We start from the raw sequence: 19938 nt of genomic DNA, 5'->3' as shown, positions 1-19938 counted from the left end.
CAGCTTCCAAACTCCAGGCAGAGGGGCCCAGCACTGAGCCGAGGAAGGACCCAGATCCTACAAAAAATGTTACACAGCTCCTCGAGTAGCTGTTTCCACAGTGCTGTGAAGGGGAAAACAGGGTGTCAAGAATGGTGATAAACTGCAGTAGTTAGATTAAACATTTATTTTTCGTATATTCACAAAATCTTCACAAAAGTATTGAAACTCAAAAAGGAATTAGACTTGAGTCAAATACAGAGATGAAATGTACAAGACAAATGAGCAGGCAAACTAAAAGGTCTTGAAAGTATTTTACTTCAGATTGAAAAATGAACAGTTCAACTGTTCCGTTTAAATAAAGATTTGCAAGATATACAGTATTTTATGAATACAATGCTGGTCATTTGAGGCAATGTAAAATACCTCAATTATTCCTTCATGCTTTTTTTTTTCTTTTTTTTTTCTTTTTTTTTTTCTTTTAGAAAGATACTGTTTACCAAAAAGAAACTTGAGCAGTCCAGGAAAAGCTATTTTCCATTAAATTTATGAAAACCATAAATTGAGGCAAACCTAAGATTCCCAATGGAATCAAGATTATCTTCCCGCTACCACCACCTTAAAATTATCACATGCTTATTGGAACACTAATATCTGCACCCTAAGAGTACATTTGCTTTCAACAATGAGGGTGATTCTTTTAAAAACACTTCAGTGTGGTAAATGCGATACAGATCTTTGCAAGTATTAAGTTTTGGAACAGTTTTGCTAATAGCAGCTAACAATACTGGATTAATATAATTTATAAATAATTGTTCCCTAAGCGGTGAACATAAGTCTACACATTCACAATAATCTAAAACAAAATAAATACTTGACTATGCATAATGTGGTACAACTTTTACTAGCTTCTATGAACAAAAGCTGAACATCTTCTTGATAAAATTATCTGATCAAATTAAAATATGAATCTAAAAATTAAAAAAAATTGTCAAATTAACATCACTTAAGCTTAGTGTTGGAGTAAATGTTATGACTTTCTGTATTTTTGGAATATATATATTTTCCTTTTTGAAGTAAAACACTTTAACACATTGAAAATGTTTATTAATTTAAGTGATAACACCAGTTCTGGTCTTATTTTACTTTAAAAATCATTGCACTCATAAGTGCCCATTAAAGGTCAGGTTGGTCTGTAGTATTCTGTAAATGTATATGAAAAGAGTTTCTCAAAGCTAACAGTACTTTTTATAAAAGCATCATCTCAGAACCGCTGCATTAAATACAGCCACGTATGCCAAGTACAGACTTTCCTCTTTAACAAAATATGTGAAAGTAAATGCCACTTAACTCTCCACCACCCAAGTGTCCCAACTCCTGTTCCAAGCTATGCCTGTGAGTGCAATTACGATTTCATTCGCAGTCATGGCATCAAAGGTACTGCAACCGAGACTTGTAATGCGACTGAACCACACAAATGTGGAGTTTAAATGAAATGCTGACTAGGTCAATGAAGAAATATGATGAGATATGAAAGGTTTGGGTCTTTAAGGCAATACAAAGTATATTTCATTATTTGAAACGGTTGTTTCGTTTTTTTTTTAATAATTAAGTGTAAATATAAAAATGCCTAAGAGGGGAGTGAGAAAAAAATACTTTAATTGTAAAATTTACTTAAAGCTTCAACAGTTATCATCTCCTACAGGAGTTAGCAAAAATATAAAAGACAAAAAAACCCAGACCTGGAAGGGGGAGGAAAGGCACAAACAAGGAGGCATGGGATTAAAGCAGCCCAGGAATGCAAACATCTGTAACAAACTGAGTGTCGTTTTGTGTTTTTTAAAACCAAAAAGAAAAAGAAGAAAACAATCACCACCACCAATCAAACGAAAAAACCCCGAGTGGTCCTAGGTTGTTTCTTTAAAAAAAAGAAGAAAGGGTGGAGGAGAGACCACTATGGGGAGGAAGAGAAGGATGCAACTATAAAACCCCATTGCCTGAAATGATGGCACTCTAGAAAACAAGGTGAAGGTTACTTCTCCGAGATGACAAGCTCAGTGTCTACACAAAGTACATGTACACTTTATACAAATGAAAATCTTCATTTGCCACCATGAACCTTTCTGTCAGAGGAACAGCTTTTGCAGATCAAATGTTCTATTAGATCTTTCAAATGCCAAGAAAAGAAATTCTGAGCAATATAACTAGTAATGTCTCTTTATATGGATGTTAAGATGACAATTCAGATTATTTTCCAAACTAATCCTGAGAAAAATTTATGTTTACAATTTAAACAGTAATGTTATGTAAAAAGTATTAACAAATCCACTATTACAAATGTCAGTTTTCCTATATGGTCATCTATATATACACAATAAAATGGTAAGTATATGCAAAAATAATTAAAAAATCATGCACAAATTACTTTCACCTTTAAAGGCTGGGTTTCCCTCAAAATACAATTTTTTGCCTTTTTTTTCCTATTTTTTTGTGTTTTATTTGTTTGTTACCACCCCCTAGACACACTGAGTACTACCTCTACAGGTCAGCATGAGCTGATGGGAATTACATTTATTTTACATTCAAGCTTTTATATCCTAAATGACCCTGTTGTAGCATATGACTTATCAAATGAGCAGCCTTTTTCCTCTTAAAAAAATTTTTTTTTCCTTTTTTTCTCCATTTTTTTCCTTTTTTTTTTTTTTTTCTTGTTTTTTTTCTGCAGTGATCAATCTTCATGTTCCGTTCCGTGGCGAGCTGGGAAAAAAAATGCAGTTGCTAATCTATGTCTGAACAGTCTGAAGCTCCAGAAGAGATCCAAGGAGTCACTATCAAACTATCCTGTAGCATGAGATCATTGCACACAGAAGAACAGTCATAAAGTAGGCAACTATCTACAAAGGTCTGACAGGGCTGCATCTCTCTTGTGTTTCCTCTTTTTGCCGTGGAAAAACTGATGGTGTGATTTGCTGCCTTGATGTTGTTTGTTTGTGACTGAGGTACCGTGGCTTGAGTTTGTTGGACCTTGGAAGCCTTTGTTGGAAGAGCGAAATAACCGTGCAGATCCATGCTGTAACAGAAAGAAAACATGGTAAATCCATGATAAAGGGAAAAAAGCGTGGCAATCACACATCCCTGCTTCTGGGCAATGAGGATGTTCACTTGAAAAGCTTGCTAGGGCAGGAGGAGCCTGGCCATTGCTGAGACAGCAGCACAGCACTGCCCATCTTCCACTTTGGTGACTGATAACAAAATGTTCAGCTCTAGAGCCAAAACTATGCAGGTCCAGAGAAAAGAGCAGAGCACTTGGAATTTTGGAAAGGATAGAACCGTTCTACTGTTTTACAGAAAAGTAAATCCATAATCCAAGGCAGCAGAGGAAGATTGCTCAAATCTCATCCAGGATTAATTTTACACCACATCTTTTTAGAGATACAGGGTGTCTCAGATTGTGCACATTCACATTCCAGCCCACAATTAGTTCTGCCTAATAACACAAACACACACTAATGGCATAGGCAAGGCCCAGTCTGTGAACTGTCTCATTAGAAGCTAGAGAGAGATCATTAGCAAGGAGAAGGCATGTCTTTAGAATTATTTTCAGGAATAATATTCCAGAAGATTTCAGACTATTTTCAAACATAAAAGTCCTACACTGTGTCCAAGAATAAAATTTAAATGGAAGATATCCAAAGTATATTGTATTTAGAGAGGCATATAATATTTCCAGAATACTGAGTTGCCATGGAAGCATTCTTAACATGAGAAATCCCCTTAATGCACAAGCTCTGGTGGGTGTCATCATAAAGATATTTATCTATAGGGGGAAATGAGAGGGGATTTCATGTGTCAGCAAAGAATCTTAACCTCCCTTAACGGAAGGCAGCTCAACAAGTATCAACAGCTAACAGAGCAGCCAGAGTTTTAAACATATATTTTAGCTAACTGTCTTTCACTGAGGGTAAGTTCTCAAATTCTCTAGTCAAAACTGGACTGACATGCTTTTTGCAAAGAGGAAATGGGTGCAACACAGCTCTATACTTCTGGCAAATCTAGATGTCCCTAAATAAAGTCAGTCCAATTTCACCTGCTCTAGGGCTGGGAAAGCCACAGATGGAAATTCATCTGTGCAAACTAAAGAAAGAACCAGGTGATTTTAGATAAAAATCAGTGCTGAAAACCTTTTAGTGGGGTAAAGGGCAGGTGAAAAACACAGCATTTCCTTTCCAGAACAAGCTACCCTTCCGTGGGAGAGACGTGTAATATTCAAATAATCTATACAGATGTTGTTTTCAAACATTCCACAAACCTGAGATTTGTTCGTGTTGCTGGATGTATTGGCTGTTTGGCTATTTTGTGTTTTCCCACTCGACTGGGAGGATTCCAGTGACACTTCTTGTGACCCCACTCTGTTTGTGGTAGACTGACGACAACTCAATTGTTTAGAGGTTTTGCAAGGTGTTCCATCAGAATCCTTCAGGAAAATGTAAAGTATTAGTGAGTTTTTCTTAATAGTAAGTTTTTCTGCAAGTGACTTTTCCTTTAAAAATAAAGTTAACAGTGGACAAAACTTAAAATATGTTTAATAGATATCAAAATTCTTTCAATCCAGAATTTTTACTGAGTAAAACAGATTTTAAAAATTATTGATGTGTGATTCTGATTTTGAGATTTGCCTTTTATTTTATTTTTTAAATAGAATTCCGAAACAGATTTTTTTAAAGCTTTTTGCTTTTATTGTTTTTTAAAGCATGTGGCTTGGAATTACCAGTCTTTTTTTTGTTGTTTTTGAAATACCATTTTCCCAGAGAAAAGAGAGCTATGGAACTTAATATCTACTACATTTACTCTCTACATGTATTGTGTCAAAAACACACTGCAACTTATATGTGTAGAAATTGCATAAGAGTTAACATCTTATGCAAGTTAGGATTCTGGATGAAATAACTAACTAGGACTCCAAGCTTCTAAAATGTATTCTGTGGCAATCCAAATCAGGGGGGGGAAAACTGAAAAGAAATTAAAAAAAAAAGTCAGAAAACCTCCAGTACTTACTACATCACTAGAGCTGGACAGTGTAGATGATGATGATGATAAAGGACCTGATGAAGAATTTGAAGAATGTTTACTAAGTGTTTCTGAAGTTTTATTTCTAGGTTTTCCCAGTGCTTCATTCTCTTCAGCAAGGTTATTGTTGCATTTGTCTAGCTGCTGAGTATCTACTATCAAGGTTACTCCATTACCTAGCAAAAACAAAACAGAAGCATCACCACACATTAACTGCTAAAGTACGTTGCCTTGGGTTTTTATAACATACCCACTAAGATACATAAAGGCTGTTCCATCCTGCAGGACATGCCCACCAAACACAGGCAGACACAGTGAGGGTGTCTGTGTGCACACTCTGCAGGCAGCACCTCGCAGAGGGCGTGGTGGCTTCCCAACAACATCAGTAATGCACACTATGAAAACCTGGGCACTGCCCATGGTTCAAGATGGGAATTAGAGCAATAACACACAGAAGAAGGCAGTAACAAAGTTCAGATGGGCTGCTTTAGATTGTTTCATGCCATGCTTCAACAGCATTTAAATACATAGGTTTAAATTCTGTTCCTATATGCCCAACACTCAGCAACTCCCATTTTTCTTCTGTTGGAGCTGATAGGATCAGAAGAACTCTAAAGAAGTCTCATTGCTTTGTATGAATTCCTACACTGAAGGTAAAACATACAGAACTCTCACATCTCACTAACTTCTGCCTTAAATAAAAAAAAAAAGAATTGGAACTTAAATGCAAACTAAATCTACAAGACAACCACCGTAACTGTCACCATTACCTGCCTGATACGGGGTTATTTTTATTTTATTAATTGCTGTTTTATCTCACATAAGACACTTAGGAGTTCCCTCTGATTTACATAACATACATTTGTTGCCCCACTAGCTGTATTTGCATGGAGGTAGCTAATAGGGAGCTAAGGATTCCTTGCAGGATTGACCAGCAGTTCTCTGCCATTCCTGGGGGCACAGCAGGGCCACAAGGGCCTGAGAGAACACAAATGGCCCAGAGCACATTTAACTGACAGGTACAGTGACAGAAATCACTAACACGGGTTTTAAAAACAAATAAACAAAATCCCAACATTGGGGAAAGACTGGGTAGTTGCATCATGTACTCTGATTAATCCCTAACAAGAGAAGATTTGTAGTAGTCAACATTCTAAAATTAATTGGAAACTATTAAAATTAACTTTAGTTTGAAAACTTCCAGACAGCAGATACACCTACACCAAAAGTGGCAACTGACTGCTGAAGTCAGAAGATGGGCAATGGATTAAAGATGATTTTAAAAGACATTGTAACCAAGTTGTCTGCATTGACTTTGTGTTTCCATTTGTTAAAAACAAAAATAATGATTGATATTTCAGGATTTTCCTGTTTAAAAGACTTATTCCACTTATATGGTCAGTCTTGGATTAAATATTAATTCTGTACACGTATGTTACACTTTAAAATGAAAAATAAAAGAACAGAAGGTTAGTATTCAGATTTAAACTAGCATTCCCAGTAATTCTTTTTAAAACCTTGTCCACATTTAAAGGACAAAAGAAGTGTGAGAGTGACAACATGGTAATTTAAATTGGAAGTTTTTCCAAAGTCTCCTTTTGGAAGGCAGCACTCCGTACAGAGCTCTCTATTGACCAAATCTATCGCAGTAAAGACGAGGCCATTTTACTCTTGTACAAATCTAACTTTTCTGGATGAAATGATGAGAATATTGAACAAAAAAAGGAAATTCCTACTAAGATGTGCACATTGCCTTATGTGAGGCAAAAGCAACAATAAAATCTGTATGATCAAAATGTGCAGGAAATTTCCCAATCTCAGCCCAGCTGAGTCAAAACTTACCATTACACGAAGACTCTGTCCTGCTCTGCATTCCCCACTGCTTGGATATCCAGTCTCTGTATGTGGCCACTTCTTGTGTTACTCTAATTATTCTCCCTAATATACTGCAAAACAGGAAAAATACAAAACCATCAGCACAATTAATTTTTAAGACACACAAAAATATAAGCAATTAATGTCTGAGATTTAGACATGGAGAATTTACCTTTCTGTTTCGTTGTTAGGATAATATTTAGCTATTGGGGAAACTGCATGGCTCAGAACAACATAGGCATAATCAAAAGCCTGTTTCACTTGCATGGCACCGTAGGAACTCCTCCCAACATCATTACCTTAAAATAAGAATATAAATAAATAAGATTGAAACTGTGGTTATCACCTTTCAGATAGGAGACAGCAGCATTTTTTTAAAATTGCCTTTAAGTCCCAACTAACTGCAATTACCTGTTGTAGAACAGGATTACTGAAGCATAAATATTTGAAAGAGCTTAGAAGATCTATAGATATTTTACATGCACAAAAGTCCAAAACAGCAATTCTCTGGGTAAAAGTGCAATACATGAAGAAAAAAAATAAAATTAATAAATTACAACAAATAATTAAAATCCTGTACTGCATATATTACATGTATAAAAGTAATGTCCTGGGTGACATTTTTCTAGATCAGAAATGTGTTAACACTCTTCTTGAAACTGCCCCTGACTCGCCACTTCAGCAGCCACCTGTATTCCAAGTTTGTCTCGTGTTCCTACACATGAACAAGATGTTTCTGTTTGGTTCTTGGTGGTCATTCCATCTATCTACAGATATACAGCTGTATATCTAATTCTTTGATTTAACTCCCCCAGATTAAGGACTCCCCCAACCTTTCTTTCGTACTCCATGTGTTAAGTCTTGCTTTGTGAGGGTACCTGGCTGTAAGGGATCCTCGATATACAGCATTGATGGTCTGTAGCCATCCAGCATGCTCTTCTGCACTTCATCCTTGGCAACGTAAGAGCCACCATCCTTTATTCGGATTCCAGTCTTCAGATAATTGAAGTGACGTCCATACAATTCAAAAAACTCTATTAAAAGAACACCATAGTTGGCATTGGGCATACAGGCATCTTCCCTGGGATGCAGCTATTAAGAAGAGAGAAAAAAAAAAATCATTTTCTTAAGACTTCAGGTTTCAAGTGCCTTTATGTGTCTTCTCTTTTTCACAGTAAACATGTCTAAATGCAGTAATAAAAAATAATAAAACATAATATATAAAGCTAATATGTCTAAATATAGTATTTTCTCTTGATAAAGCAGTTTTGCATCTTTAAATCAAGATGCTATAAAAACTTTTATAAACTAATTACCTCTTAAAAAAAAAGGCTGTCAAGCATTAACATTTTTGTATTTGAACTTTCAGTCCAGTAAAAGTGAACTTCCAGCACTAATGGCAGAGTTCTTGTGAAAAAGCAAAGATATGTGCACCTCACAAACCTGGGTCTGCAATACAAATACAGGCTTCTCATGTGCACAGCTATACCCATGGTTCCCTCTGCTGTTGAAGTATGCAGCCTGAGAAACTATGAACAAAACCAGCTCCTAGTTTTAACATAATAGAAAATATGACTTCTTTTCTTTTCCTTCTTGCAGGAGCAAATGGAAGTACTATTAGTCAATAAAACCCCAGAAAAACTGGGGTTGGGAGATTTCAGTTTCTCTTAAAAAGATACGTCTGTTGCCTTAATTTCATTTGTGCTCAGCAGGCAACTGCAACAGCATTAGGCAAACGCTGAGCTCCAGTTCCAGGCTCAGGTTTAAAAGTAACTACAATCTAGAAAAGTACAGACTTACACTTACAGAGCCATAGTTATACAGTTACATTTAGTTCAGGAAGAAGAATGAGGCTGATACAGCCAGAAATCACTACTTCGTATTTCTACAGTATTTTCTTCCCCCAGGCACAACAATATAGATTTAGCTCATGCATTTTGCCCTATTAGATTCAAGAGAAAGTTGTAAAACACATTTAGAAACCTAGACAAACAACCACAATTCCATTGCATTCATTAAAGCACGTACAGGGCACATGACCTGGAAATCAAGTGTTACAAAGGACAGCTGCAGGCTACACCAACCTTATGGAGCTTTTTCCAAATAAGTTACACAACATTCAATTTGGTTTAGGATGAATGTCAAGATCATAGGTATCAATATTGTATGTCAGCATCATGTGTATCAGTGCCTGGCACTGATACACCAACAGATGTTCTAAACATCTTTCACACCAAAAGTAAGAAAGAACAGCAGATAGGTGGGATGTATCTATTGTTAAATGAAAAGGAGGTGCAAAACCACAAACACGATAGTTTAAAGGATTAAATGTAAGGGTTGATCAAATTTCTTCTGCAGGTGATGTCCTTATGCCCCAGGGGCAGCCCCAGATTCCATGGAGCTTACCTGAAGGAAACTCACAGCCATTAAAAAAAGACTATAAGAACCGATTCCACCTGTAAATACTTCATTGAGGTCCCTCTGCAACAGGAACTGTTTCAATACTAACACTAGAAATGGTAATACAGGATATTTCTGAAAGAGAAAAACAAAGATGTTATGCCACTGTGGTGCATGAATACAGTGGATGCTAAGAGAGCATATTGAAACTATCTGTTATATTCAGCCTTACAGCCATGTACAATTCTAAGCTATTATTTTTAGTAACAGGGGAGAAGCCAAGTGCTCTGCCTGTGATCAATACAGTTATTTACCTCTTCAACTCTGGTGGCAGATATTAACAACAGAAAAAAGATCATAAAGTAAGAATTATTTGGTTCGAATACATAAATACACTTGCTTTTCTCCTACAAATGAAAAGGATTGTAAAGGAAGAACTATGGAGACATCCACATCTGTAACAAAACCTTCCTGCTATGACTGTGGTGATAGACCAAAATGGGCTGAGATTTCTGTCCTGCAAGTACTTCAGATGCCTGGAGTTACAAAAAGCCCTTCAAAATTACTTAACTCAGATAACATTTTCAAAGGAGCCAAATACTTACCTTTGGATACCCGGTCCTTTGATAGGTTTATCCACATGGATTCCCTTAGAGGTGTGCATACTCTGCACATGCAGAGAACATGGACCCTTTGGACAGCAGTGGAGGCTATGCCTGCACTCTGTACACCCCCTCACAGGGGAGGGGCAAAAGAGGCTCAATAATATCACTTTTATGAACACAGAGCCAAAAAGTTCCTTAGTGTCAGAGATGAAATGTGGATCATGATGTCTGTGATTGCAGAAGATTACAGGGAAAGAAGAATTTTGCTAAGAACTTCTCTGCATGAGTCTTATGGTGAGTGTTGGGAGCCTTATTTAACTGAAGATCCCCAAATCCTTTTTTTGAACTATTAAGAACTTACAAGCTGAAGTGTTGAATAACAGTGTGTACCAAAATTCAAAGACAGGATTGTTCTCAGGAAACTGAATACTCAAAGATAAATAGGCATTTTGAAGGCAAATACTGAATATGACACCTCAGTTAGACTCTGAAAGTCATGTGGGACAAAATAAGACCCATGAGAATGCCCTGCACATGTTTTATGGAGAGTGCCTCAAGAACACCAGTGAAATCCCGTGGCAAGTACACGTCAGGATTTCTCCAAGTTAAACAAAGGACCCCCCACAGCAGCCATGTGCCACCTCCCCGCCACACCAGGCTCAGCTCAAGGCCAGTTCTGGGGTGGCACAGCTGCTCAGCCTTGGCTCAGGCTGCTGTGAAAACAGTTGTGTGGGAAAGCACCGTGTGGGAAGCCTTGTTGGGAGTCCCTCCACTTTGCTGGAGAGCTGCCTCCCATCTCAGTGGTTCCTCGTGCTGTCTGCCTGAGCCACTGCTCCGCACTGGTGCTGATCCTGACCCTAAATCCTGACCCTACCCATGGACTAGGCATCCTCAGCCTCGACATCCTCACTGGGGAGTTGTCTCTCAGGCACTGGCCAGGCTGTGAGCTTACCCCAAGTACTGTCACCAAACCTGCTCAGCAATTTGGGCTCTGTCCCACACCTGCCCAGCTGCCACAGACAGCTCCCACTCATTCCCTAAGGCACAGCCCCCTCTCATCATGCCCTGACCCAAGGCCAAAGGGTTACAAATAACCCAGGCAACAGGAACACACTAATGCCTTTTTCTTTTTTCAAACACATAAAATGCCTTCAGGCTCTCATGAGAAGACTATCTCCTACTTTGAAATTCAGAAGCAAATAGGCAATTTTGGGAAAGTATGCAGGGCTTTATGGACATGGTTGAAAATAAAACTTGTATGTGGAGTGTAACAGAAATACAGTCCCTGCCTTGTGGCAGAAAACCAAACACGGACAGCCTGTCCCCCACGAGGCAATGTGACAGCGTAAAAACTGAAGTCAGCTACCAAATTTCAGGTACCTCTGCTACGACAGAGATTCTGGGCACCTTCTTTCCCCAACAAGGAGCTACACAATACAACTTCTGTTCATCAGACTGAGGCTGAGAGACAAAAGGTCTCTGAACCCACCCCACCCTCTGACTCTGAGCGTGGGTGCAAGAGGCCTCACCAGCAGGGGCTCAAGCAGAAGATTCATAGACATGCAGAGGTGAGACTATGCAGAGAGAAGTCAGATGATTCTACTAAATTTAAGGACAGAGATTTTTCTCCTGTGTCCTTCTACAGGTTAAAGAAACAGACACTGCACAAGCAAACTGAGCTACTTTCATACTTGCTACTAAACACACATAAAGGAATTGAAGACTATCAAGTTGATGCCATATGTTCCAACTCGTCAGCAATTAAAAATCTCCCCAAATTTAGAAGACTCAATGACATTATTAAAGCAGATGTATGTGATTTCTAACCTTTATGACTGAAAATAAAGTGCTTGCTTTATTCAGATTTATGGAGTTTTCTGAAGTATTACTTATCTAGCTACCAAAATATTTTTGATTCTCCTGCTGTCCAGTAGTTTGGTTAAAGTAAAAAAATAGTCAGTAATAGAACAGTAATAACTAAGCACTTCAGTGAGACAACTGCACTTCAACTTCCCTAAACAGAATATGAAAATCCAAGAAAAATTATCTACTGCTTTTATGAAATATTTACTGTGAGTGCCCAATGCACTGTATAGGGGAAGGGAAGAAAAGGAAAATAGTGTAATGATAATTCAAAACTTTAAATACAAAAGCACATTAATCCTAACAAAATGATCCTATATATTAAACAAAAATAACTGTAATGTACCTATTATACATGTACTACTGAATCTCTGAACACTAATTTAACTTATTCTATACATTAGCATTGTATGCCGAAACAATATTCAGTCCAGAACAAGATGATTCTTACTTCCTCAGAAATGTGTGGTTATTACTAATTTTAAGTTCAATGAACTTAAGAGCAGAACACTAAAAGAGCAGAACATTTAAGACAGAGATTTTTGCATTTTCCTTAATCATTGTACCATTAAGGCCACTCCATACTTTCTTTGTATATTTTAATATCATCATGCCTTTTAAGGCAATATGCCTAAAACTGCAGAACATCCCTCAGTAGTATCAGACAACAAAAAATAACAGAGTGAAAGTGTATCTCTAGTAAGGGTGCTGTCACAGTAAAACAAGAAATAAAGTTAAGTTATCAAATAGTCAACTCTGTAGTTCTATTATAGTGTTGCCTAACCTTGATAAAATCTTTGATGAGCTGGGCTGCTTTAACTCCGTTCTGTACATTAAAGCTTATATCAACTTTTACTTCAGTGAAGGAATCTGTCAGTTTAATAATAGGTACCTGCAAAAAAAAAGACAGGTTAAGTCAATACAGAGTTCCAAGACACATTTGGTTTCATTTATTCTTAAATGCACCAGTAAAACTGAAATGGTTTATGAATTTGTAGAGAGGAAGTAGGCAGAGAAATCAGGACTCCTATTTATGAACTCACTCTCCTTGCCAATCTGTTTACTTAAACTTTACTTTTCTAACTCATGAACACTATTTTCAATTTATTGTTCTGTTGAACAGAACACTTCACCTTCCATAATAAATTTTTGATTGGTTTGGGTCAGTAGCTGGTGCAGCAGCTCAGCGCTGGTGGGAACCACAGACACCAGGGGGAGACAAACTCTGAAGAAACACAGAGAAATGGTACCAGAGACTCCAGAACTGACACAACTCGTGTCACTGGGGCATCACTCCCTCACCAAAACTGATTCAAACAATAAGCACAGAATAATGAGAGCATTCTGATGTATTGCCACCTGAGTGATTACCAAATTACCTTTCTCTACTAATAATAGGTATGAATTAGACACCTGGTAAAACCCCAACACCCTTACATACTCTCAAAATTAGCAAAAGGTAGGAAATTATAACAATCCTATTCTGTGCATGACATACCATTACCTCTTTATGCAAGAATGTACATACTATTTTTATGTGAAAATTTATTTTGCCTGCTTACTTGCAAAAAGAAAAAATAAATAATTTACTTATGTAAAAACTCAGTCAGAAATTCATAACATTTAATCACATAAATTCACAACAATGACTAGTCTAATCTCTCTTAAAAGCAAGTCTATGTTGTGCATATGGGATACCAGATGATTTCCCCAATAGAAGAAATACTTGTTATTGCACTATCAATTATTTTTTCTGTAGTAAAAACCTTACTTAAAAAAGTTATATTGGTTCTATTTCAAATTTAACATAAAAAAATAGTTTCTTCTTATAAAAATTCATTCTCTTCCCAAAGATCTATCTTTGATTTGAAATTTAGCTTCTAACAAGGAAATACCCTCTTCCCCCAAACTTACAGTTGCTTTATCTAAAACCTTTACTGAGTTTTCATCTGCTACATTGTGCTTTCTAAGAGCTTCTTCCAGGGTCCAAAGCGGTAATGCCTCCCATTTTCCAAACACAACTAAATCAATATCGCTGAAATGGGAAAAAAAAAATATTCAAATTAAAAGACCAATACAATTAAAATATAAACAACTGACATCTATACATCCCTAGAATAAAGCTGACAGAATGTAGCTTAACCCAATAATTAATTCGTAATTTTCTGAGGAAATGGGTGAGGATGAACTTTTACACTTGGGGAAATACAGAATATTACAGGTTACCAAGGGGAGGGGACAGACACACACACAAATCAATTGGGTTGAAAAGCCTAAGATTAGTCTCCTCAAGCCACACTGTGAGTAGAGAGGGATCAGCTTCTATAAAGTAATTCAGGGCAAGAAATGAACTTGTGAATCACCATCCCTGGGCTGTATTAACCAGTAATGCCAATTTAACAATCTGTCACTGAAAGGGCAAGTCCTGTTCCCCATCCTCTACTCCAAGATGCACAGCCCTGTCTCCTCCTTTGCTCTAGGTCAAATCAGTTCAATCTATTAATGGGTCAGGCAGAAACTGTCTTCATCCCCTCTTAATGAGCCCCCAAAACATTCTGAGGTAATTTCCTGCCTCTTTGCATCTCAGAGTTGTTTTTCTGGATGATCAGAGCACCAATGGGCACATGGCAAGCAGTTGTCCTGTAGTGCCAAGAACAGGGAGCAGGGAAAGGAAAACGTGGTGACTTTGACTTCAGGAAGCAACAAGTTGTTAAATAAAAACAAACCACCTAATTAATTTCACTCATTAACTCAGCTCCTCGAAGAGGTGTCTCCATCCCACTACACTTCCTCCCTATGCACACACATTCATTTGACTACACCCTAATTCAGTCCCTGAACCCAAACTCAAAAGGTGGTTGGTATCCCAGTCAAAGCCCATGAGGGCTACTGTGAGATCCTGAGCTTTTTCCTCTTTGCTCCCCTATTTCTTTTATTTCCCTGCTTGGTTTGGAACACAAAGGAGGTGAGCATGTAAACCTATGGTTATGCCAGCAGGACACTTCAGTGATACAGAAAACTGCATTACAGAAAACATAAAAATATTCAGGAATGCTCCCTCCCCCCCAGAGATTCTACAGGTCTGCTGATTCACAAACAGCACTGCTTTAACCATCTCAAAGAAACTACATCTGCATTAGATGAACAAGCTCTTGCCAACAAGCAGTGCCGGCAGCAGTTCAGCCACAGACCATCTGTCTGACAAGGACAGCTTTCAGAAAACTATGTTCAAAACTAGCTTGGAGAGCAGGAAATGCTGCTGGACATTTCTCTTCTAATCTAAATTAGTGTTAAACCCACTGCTGGACAGTTAATAACAGGAGGCCTTTTTCTGATGCACACCAAAACAGAAAAAGCAGCTCTGTTGCCACCCTGAGTATAGATACTGCCTGCAAAAGAACAGAGATCCAGCAGCTAAACAACTGCATGCACAAACCTTCAACATGAGCTTAAGTAAATGGATATAAGGCAAATTCTTGCACAGAGAAACAGGATTAAAAAAACCACGGTAGGTCTTCCTGAATCCCAGAGCCTGAAATCTAAACTAACTATACAGTTACTGACAGGTCGGGAAAACCCAGGGAGAAGAGAAGCTTTGATAGAAGGCAACAGTGAATTAATGACCAACACAAATGCAGGTTATTTTGAAAGTCTGGCAAGCACCGCCACAGGAATGTGTTATTGTGGGTTTATGTACTGTTTGAAGTATTTGCATTTGTTCTTCCCAAGAAACCTCAGCTGAAACAAACACTGAAGCAAGGCAGTATATGAAATTAAACAGACAAAAGCAAAGCATTTTTGTTACATGAGTTTCAAAACAATCAAGCGCAGTAAAAAAACTATCAGATAAGTGGATAGGAGTATCTCTCTTGCATTACCAGCATCAAATCAAATTTAATTAAGCCTATGTAAAATCAATGAACAAAAAAGGCCAAGAATGAGGGCAAATGTGAAAACAGTGAGTATTTGTACACCCAACTTCTGGCTTTTCAAACAGACACTGAGCAATTCAACTTCTCTGCAACTCCTGAGACCAAAGCAGGTGCTAAACCATCTCTCAGGTCCTTTCTTTAACAAAAAGAGATGAAATGACAACCAGGGTATCCATCGCCTGCAGTCAGTATTAGATGTCCTCACATTCCTGAAGTAGGAACTCGTTCAAGTATTATCCTCAGAATTACGCTATTTAAATGTGTTTGTACCCTGCAGCCATTTAAGCCTTTCATTTCTATTTCTCTTTAATTGTTAAAAATACTTACTATTTCTACACAGAAGATACTATTGTCCCTGAGTAGTGATTTTTCTTTATGAAAATTAGTAACACATTTGGAAAAGGTAGGTGTTGACTATCGTACAGATTTCACAAAAGAAGACTGAAAGGAAAAAGCCAATTCTGTATGTAATCTTTTCTCTTCAGTGCTAACACTAACAAGGTAATGTTAAAGGTTTCAATGTAGTTATCTGTGGAGATACAATTTAGCTTTTCTTTTAAAGCCAATCTGTTCTTTTGTTATTAATGAAGCCAAATCACAACATAAGCCTTTTCTGACCACGTGGTAATTCAGATCCTTTTCCTGATACATGCAAAATCTAAATAGTTGTGTTATAGTTAATATTATTTACTGTATTCCTTTACACTTCCCAGAAAACTAATATCTTAACACTTTCTTAATGTAACAAGTATCAACACATGTAACACAGACACAAGGAGAGCAGATAAATCACCCCAGGGGTACAGTTTCAACAAGTCATCTTTTCTCTTGTACAGAATTTACACTGAAAAATTACTAACCTTGTAGGCAAATATAAACCAGTTTTAAAACTTCCAAATATCTGCACCTGAAACACAAGAAAAGGATATATATGAAAACAACTTTTCAGGTTTCAGAAGACAAACAAGTTCTATGAAGCTGCTTGTAAAGGCTGGCTATTGCTACCCTCCATTGGTAGGTTTTGGTATTGCTGACAGGCACTTTGAACACTCCCGTTAAAGCATTCATATCTTCAGTGTATCACAGACGGCTGATCTCCATTGTTATTACCCATGAAACCCTAATAACTTTGACTTTTCTATTAAAAAAACTCCTTTATAATGTAAAAAATTGTCCTCATGACCAAATTTGGCAAAAACCCAGAACCCACAAGATTTCGAAACACTTAAGGATGACAGAACATTTTAAAAAAACAGCAACAGCTCAATTTGGTTTTTGCTTTCATATCTCAAAGGATACCCTTCTGTTTTTAAGTATTTTCTAAGTTTAGGTCTGATGTATTTCCATTGAAAAAAAATTAATTATATCATAAGCCTTTTTTTTCTGAATTACAAAGCAAGTAGCATAACTGTTTATTTCTGCTTAAGCAACAAACAGTTTTGTAAAGCTTCACGTCCCAAAGAATTACTTTATTATGCTGGATTTTTACTATCACTGGAGGTGTAAATCATCAGGTTTTCACTGTAAGCTGTCCAAAAGCTCACTCTCATTACTTAGTCAAGCCTTGCGGGAGGTCGGACTCATGCACTGAGTCTCAAAGGGGGGGCTGCTGAGACTTCAAAGTAAAAATATCTACACATTTGGACTAATTTTCAACCAGACAGTCTTCTGATGTGTTTCCTGGAGCCACCTTATACAGACTTGAGTATTCTGCCTTAATGAGTCTCATACACTAGCTTGATTGCCACCTATTTGGATGTCAAGTGACCCACTTTTTATGTTTTTCCCCTTCAGGATAAGAAAAAGAGGGAGACAGAAAGAGATGATGTTTTGCAAGCATCTTAATACTTCAGTAGACTAAGAAGTAGTTGAGTGCTTCTTCTGTTTTTTTTAATCACTTCATTCTTTTTACCCCCTCATCCCACTCCCAATAAAAAGTACATACACAATTCAATTTTGAAAGTTCATAGCTTCTCAAACCAGCAAAGACTGCAAGAGATGCCACAGAACGAGCATCAATATTGTACTAGATCTTAACAAAAGCATAAGGGCATCACAAAGCTAAGACTAATAATAATTATCACTATTTTTAATCCAGAATAATAATAAAAGCACCCCCTATGAAACAGGGTTCAGTCAAACCAGGATTTATTTGGCCACCAAAAACATCAGAAAATTGCTTTTGCACAATAAAATGACCACTGGTGGGTTCAGAAAAAACTAAATGTGCTTTCACATTATCAAACAAAACAGTGTGTTCAGCTGAACAGCAAAGAGAGCCTTTACTGAATAAACAACCCTGAAAGTATTCATAAACTTACTGATACAACATATATGACCTTTACTGAAAGGAATGAGACAACATCTGCTCTTGTACAATAATTCAGAGTATGAGAAACACTGAACAATTCTAAAAGAAACCCACACCCACACTTCAACCTCTCTCTCTCACAAAATCTGTAAAGATAAAAGAGGAAGAATGGGGAAATCAGAACACAGATTATAAAGGATTTTGATTTATTATCAATTTGGAATTTAAACTGTTGAAGCTCTGTAGCCATGCAGGCATTTAAGGTATCCCAAATACAGGACTCTATTATGGCTTGAGATGTGAGCATTAGTTTTTGTGGTGTGCCAACACTGTTGATCATATTTTTATTCTACATGGACAGAGATATGGATGTGCACTCATAAGGTAACTTCACACTTCACAGTACTGCAATGACTCCTCCATGTTATTGTTACTATTTCTCCCACATTTCTGCGAACTTGTTCATATTAAATTCCAAAGTTCCCAAGGAGCTTTAATTACAGTATGTGCCCAAAGTGCTCACTATGCACAACAGAACTCAGAAACCCACAAAAGTTTGGTAAATCCTTGTTACCAAAATACCTCTGTCAAAACACCATAGCCAATTTAATTTCCCTTCCTTCTACGTCATTAAGTAGAATTTCTGAGGTTTGTTGAACTAAACAGAGTTCATCTTCCTGCTTTCATTCCATCATAGTATTTTCATAACTGAAGTGCATGAAGTATGTAACATTACCTCTTTTCAGATCTATGAGGTCACACAGACATGAAGCTGAGGACACTCTAGCAAATATATCCTAAATTCCACTGTGTAAGTATTTATTTGTTCAACAGTCAAATTTGCATATTCAACTGGTCAAAAATCTTTGTCTTAAAATGTTTTCATTTAATGTTTTGGGATGTTTGGTTTCAGTGTAATTAAAGCGTTTCTTATGGTCAGAGCCTTGCTGGTGCCAAGAACAGTTCTCACTTACTAGGAATGTTTCCTTCTAAGCACATTCCCTTGAGTAAGAGAGCAAATGACACAATTGCTAACTTCTATAAATAAAGTTACAGTTTAGGGTACCTAGTTTTACCCCCCTCCATCTGCTTTTTCAGCCTTTTCCTAAGTGGAACAGGAGAGGGGAAAAAAAAAAAGTACGTGCTCAGGCACATTCCACATGTTCTCTGTGGAAGCCTGATTTCCCTTTTCTTGGTATCTGATTTTTAAAGACTACGTCTTACCTATGTGTTTAGTGAGAAACTACAAACTAAATGGGTATGTTTAACTTACAAGTTTATTTTAGCTGGTTTGGCTGCATCTATGACTCAAAATGAACAGCTTAAACATTAACTCATCACTTTACACTACAGCTAAGGCTGAGGACATTGAACCAGATAACACTCCACCTTCTCAGAGCATGTACTCAAAACCTGAATCTTAGAAGTAGCTAAACCAACAGAGATTACCAAAAGGTTAGTGATTAACCCAAAGGACTGAAAAATTACAAGAGACTGTCAAAGTTGAACACAGTTGAGTTCAGCAGTTCAGTTCCCAAGCTGATCTGATAAAGTAAGTGTTAGAAAAATAACAGCACAGTAACTTACAAATTATAACCCGGCAGTCTGTTGTCACTGTTCAGTTCCCTTCTAGCCTCCAGAAAAGGAAGGACACACAAAAGGAGAATTCCTCCTCAACATAACTGCAGACAAAGTGCAGTTGGGCTTTGAAGAACAGTTACTGACTTGAGAAAACAGGAACTGGCACACTCTCACTCTCTAACATTTTCAAGCACAGCAGAGAAAGACAGTCCTGGCAGTTTTAACTGGCACTAAATGAAAAATGAACTTCAGTTTTCAACTACACAGTGTGTGCTTCCTCTCGGTCACATTACAGCTCAGCCCAGTGGTCAGCTATGTCCTGTGG

General features: G+C 37.4%; 1 protein-coding gene across 1 annotated transcript in view; it reads right to left on the bottom strand.

Moving 5' to 3' along the window:
• Nucleotides 1-151: 151 nt before the first annotated feature.
• TENT4B (terminal nucleotidyltransferase 4B) overlaps nucleotides 152-19938 on the bottom strand; it is a 42649-nt gene continuing 22862 nt past the window's right edge. Inside the window, 10 exon segments of the mRNA XM_051805594.1 lie at nucleotides 152-3049; nucleotides 4289-4453; nucleotides 5035-5222; nucleotides 6889-6992; nucleotides 7094-7220; nucleotides 7800-8013; nucleotides 9328-9456; nucleotides 12574-12681; nucleotides 13704-13824; nucleotides 16582-16628. Of these exon segments, the coding sequence (XP_051661554.1) occupies nucleotides 2870-3049; nucleotides 4289-4453; nucleotides 5035-5222; nucleotides 6889-6992; nucleotides 7094-7220; nucleotides 7800-8013; nucleotides 9328-9456; nucleotides 12574-12681; nucleotides 13704-13824; nucleotides 16582-16628 (1383 nt within the window). The 3' untranslated portion in view covers nucleotides 152-2869.

Source organism: Manacus candei, unplaced genomic scaffold, assembly GCF_025592945.1.
Source record: "Manacus candei isolate 608988 ecotype Guabito, Panama unplaced genomic scaffold, ASM2559294v1 h1tg000065l, whole genome shotgun sequence".
In the NCBI taxonomy this organism is placed as follows: domain Eukaryota; kingdom Metazoa; phylum Chordata; class Aves; order Passeriformes; family Pipridae; genus Manacus; species Manacus candei.
The sequence above is the reverse complement of the archived record's forward strand: the minus strand, read 5'-3'. Positions and strand labels throughout refer to the sequence as shown.